This window comes from Gavialis gangeticus, unplaced genomic scaffold (genome assembly GCF_001723915.1).
Source record: "Gavialis gangeticus isolate Ggan-Ray unplaced genomic scaffold, GavGan_comp1, whole genome shotgun sequence".
Lineage (NCBI taxonomy): Eukaryota > Metazoa > Chordata > Crocodylia > Gavialidae > Gavialis > Gavialis gangeticus.
The window spans coordinates 16,050,786-16,053,648 of record NW_017729015.1 but is presented as its reverse complement, the minus strand read 5'-3'; the positions used below and the strand labels follow the sequence as shown (position 1 = coordinate 16,053,648).

The 2,863-nt window shown below is 54.6% G+C and overlaps 1 protein-coding gene across 1 annotated transcript in view; it reads left to right on the top strand.

Annotated features, from left to right (window-relative positions):
• TRIT1 (tRNA isopentenyltransferase 1) overlaps window positions 1-2,863 on the top strand; it is a 17,258-nt gene that overhangs the window by 11,556 nt on the left and 2,839 nt on the right. The window contains exons 8-9 of the mRNA XM_019512374.1: window positions 801-910; window positions 1,289-1,406. Of these exons, the coding sequence (XP_019367919.1) occupies window positions 801-910; window positions 1,289-1,406 (228 nt within the window). The remainder of the gene's footprint in view (window positions 1-800; window positions 911-1,288; window positions 1,407-2,863) is intronic.

The window sequence follows — 2,863 nt, the reverse complement described above, 5'->3', positions numbered from 1 at the left end:
GCAGCTGGGAACCGAGCACTTGTTGAAAGGTGCCGGGTAGGGGCACGGAGAAAGGGCCAAGGCAAAGAGAGAAGAGAAACCCAAGCCAAAGTGTGGCTCTGAACCAGGTGCAGCGCTTCCCCGGGGCCAGGTGCAAGCCACCCACCTCTCCCCTTTCTGGCGAGGGACAGGTGCGCTTCAGATCAGCCCCTTCAGAGCCTTGTTTGCATCAAAGGCAGCACCTGCCGGATGCCAGTGTGCCGTGGCCTTGGAGGGCTTTGTCCCCGCCGCAAGACGCCTGCCCCGCCACTCAGCAGGTGTGGGGAGGCAGGAGAGCATGCTTTGATTGCAGCCATCCCCACGTGCTCAGCAGCAGGCATGTGCCCAGGTCGTGCTGCTGCAAGCAGCAAACCTCCCTCCGAGCCTCCGGGCCTCCTCTAGGAGACCTCAGAGCTGGGAAGCGGCTGGTGGCTGTGGTGGGGCCTGTTTGCGTGGAGGGTGGGTGGACTCCGGCTGGCTGCCCTGCCGATTGTTCTGGATTGGAAACGGCCCCATGGCTGCTCAGGCCAAGGTGCTGATGCTCCAGGATGCATTGTGCCAGGTCCTGGTGGCCCCCAGTCTCCAGCCATCCGGGCTCCCTGGACTCTGCTGTGTGCGACTTGTGGAGCACAGTGGGTAACAGATGTGGGTTCCCCCAAGGGTATGTCCTCCATGAGTGTTAGCAGCCCTGCACCCACGCGGTGCCCGGGAAATGCAACAGCCTGATCAGCCGGTGTAGCTGCTGGCCCTTCACTGCTGCTGGTGTGTGTGTGTCTCCCTAGGCCCTGGGCACAACGTGCCTCCGGTATATGGGTTGGAGGTGTCTGACCTCTCCCGGTGGGAGGAGAACGTGCTGAAGCCCGCCTTGGAGATTGTGGAGAGCTTGCTCCAGGTACTGAGTAGCCCGGGGCTGTGGCTGGGACTCTCCTGCTCATTGCCACTTTGCTGGGGGCCTCGTTCTTTCTCCTCTGCCCCGGAAAGCAGCTGTCTCCAGGGCTCTGAGCCTAGATGGAGTCTGTCTGGCCTACGTGGGCTTTCTTTATGCATCTCTAAGCTCCAGGCTTCCCTTTGAGAGCAAAGCCCCCCTGTCGCTGCATCTCCAGACTCAGGCTCCCTCTGACACCCAGCCCTCCCCTTGCCTTGCGCTGGGCTGAGACTGTCTCCGTCCCACCAGCCCTGGCAGCTCGGCATAAAACTGGGGCCTTTCGAGCCCCCTTGGGTAGAGGTGACAAGGGAACCATCGCCGACTCAATGCAACATTAACCTCCAGGGGAAGAAGCCGCCGGCTGACCCTGTGAAGATGGAGCCCGACATAAATGAGAACAAACGCAGTCATCACATGTGTGAGCTCTGCAACCGAATCATCATTGGGGACAGAGAATGGGCAGGTAGGATCCTGGGCTGGGGGGAAGCGCCTGTGGCTGCCTGAACAGACGGCTGTGATTGGAGTGAAGGGCACAGAGTGACTCAGCTCTCTCTAAAGCAAGGCGTCATCTGCTGGGATCTGTTCCTGGCCGTAAGACCTGTGTCACATGCTCTCAGGCTGCCAAAGGTTGTTTACAGCCCTTTTAAAAGAGCAGCCGCTTGCGCGCCTGGAGGGGGTGCATAAGCCAAGGCCCAGCAGCCATCTGGCAGCTCCTTCCTCCCCCAGCCTCACTAGAAAGAGGGAAGCGTGCAATGCCAGTGGGTGCTCCAAGTTTTAAAACCTTTTTTTTTCTCAGCACGGAGCCTCTTAATTTGCCAGCCCTCGTTCTGGCCTGCTGGATCTGATTAGCTACAGATTGGGCTGCTCTTTTATAAACTCACCTGGGTCCTTCTGAAATCCGCATTACAGATTCTATCCCGGGAAGTTTGCAAAGAGCCCGTCTGCTCCAGTGCTTAAGCTTTTTGTGTTAAAACAAGAAGAGACAGGCGTCTCAGACTTATTTTTAACAGAGCATGTTTCCATGACTATTGGGGGGGGGGGTGGTTTTTTGTTTTTTGTTGTTGTTTTTTTTTAAGAATTCTTTTTTTTTTTTTTCTTTGGAATTGGGGTCTTTGTAGCAAATTCCCCATCCCTGGAAAGCTGCTGCTTCAAAGTGAAGTAGGTTAAAAACTGACCAGTGACCAAAGTGAAATGGGGAGGTGGAGCTTTCTGGTCCGAGCCAAGAAACGCAGAAGGTAAACACAGTACAAACAGAGCAGGGGTGATTAGATTGTTAAAGGCGTATTTAGCCATATTGAGAGAACGGCGTGAAACTCGGAGCAGGAAGTCTGTCTCTAATTGACAGAGGTTCTTTTTAGATCAATAGATAGATCTGTCTATTTATAGGGCTAGCTTAGCAATACCTCGAGGATGTCCACTTATGCGGGAAGTAGGAGACGTTGCGGAGGGCTGAGAACGGGTCCCACGTTCATAGGCGCAGAAAACGCGAGCGGGAATTCTTCCCGGCGCTTCCAAAAGCAGCGGTTACAGGGCAGGGCCTTTCTTCTCTGGGCACAATCCAAGACACCCATGAATAATAATATTTATTTCTCTTGAGATCAACTCTGTGTCCTCTCTGCCCAGCCATCCTTGGCGCGGACTTGCAACGGGCAGGGAAGGTGCTTGAGGAATTGAACCATAACGTTCCTGTTAAATGTGCTGTTGAAATGCATGAGACGGGAAGTGAAAACATTAGCGGGAGCGGAGTTGACTGGCAGCCGGGTTTCTGAAAGATCGCCCAAAAATAGTTTCAGGAACTGCTCCTGAGAGTCCTGTCCAGCCTGAGGTTTTTGGGGTGTTTCTCTGTTTTTGGTTTTTGTATGCAATTGATATTTCCTGTTTGAAGCAAAGCTCTTGCAAAGGCCAGGAGACAGAAAACAG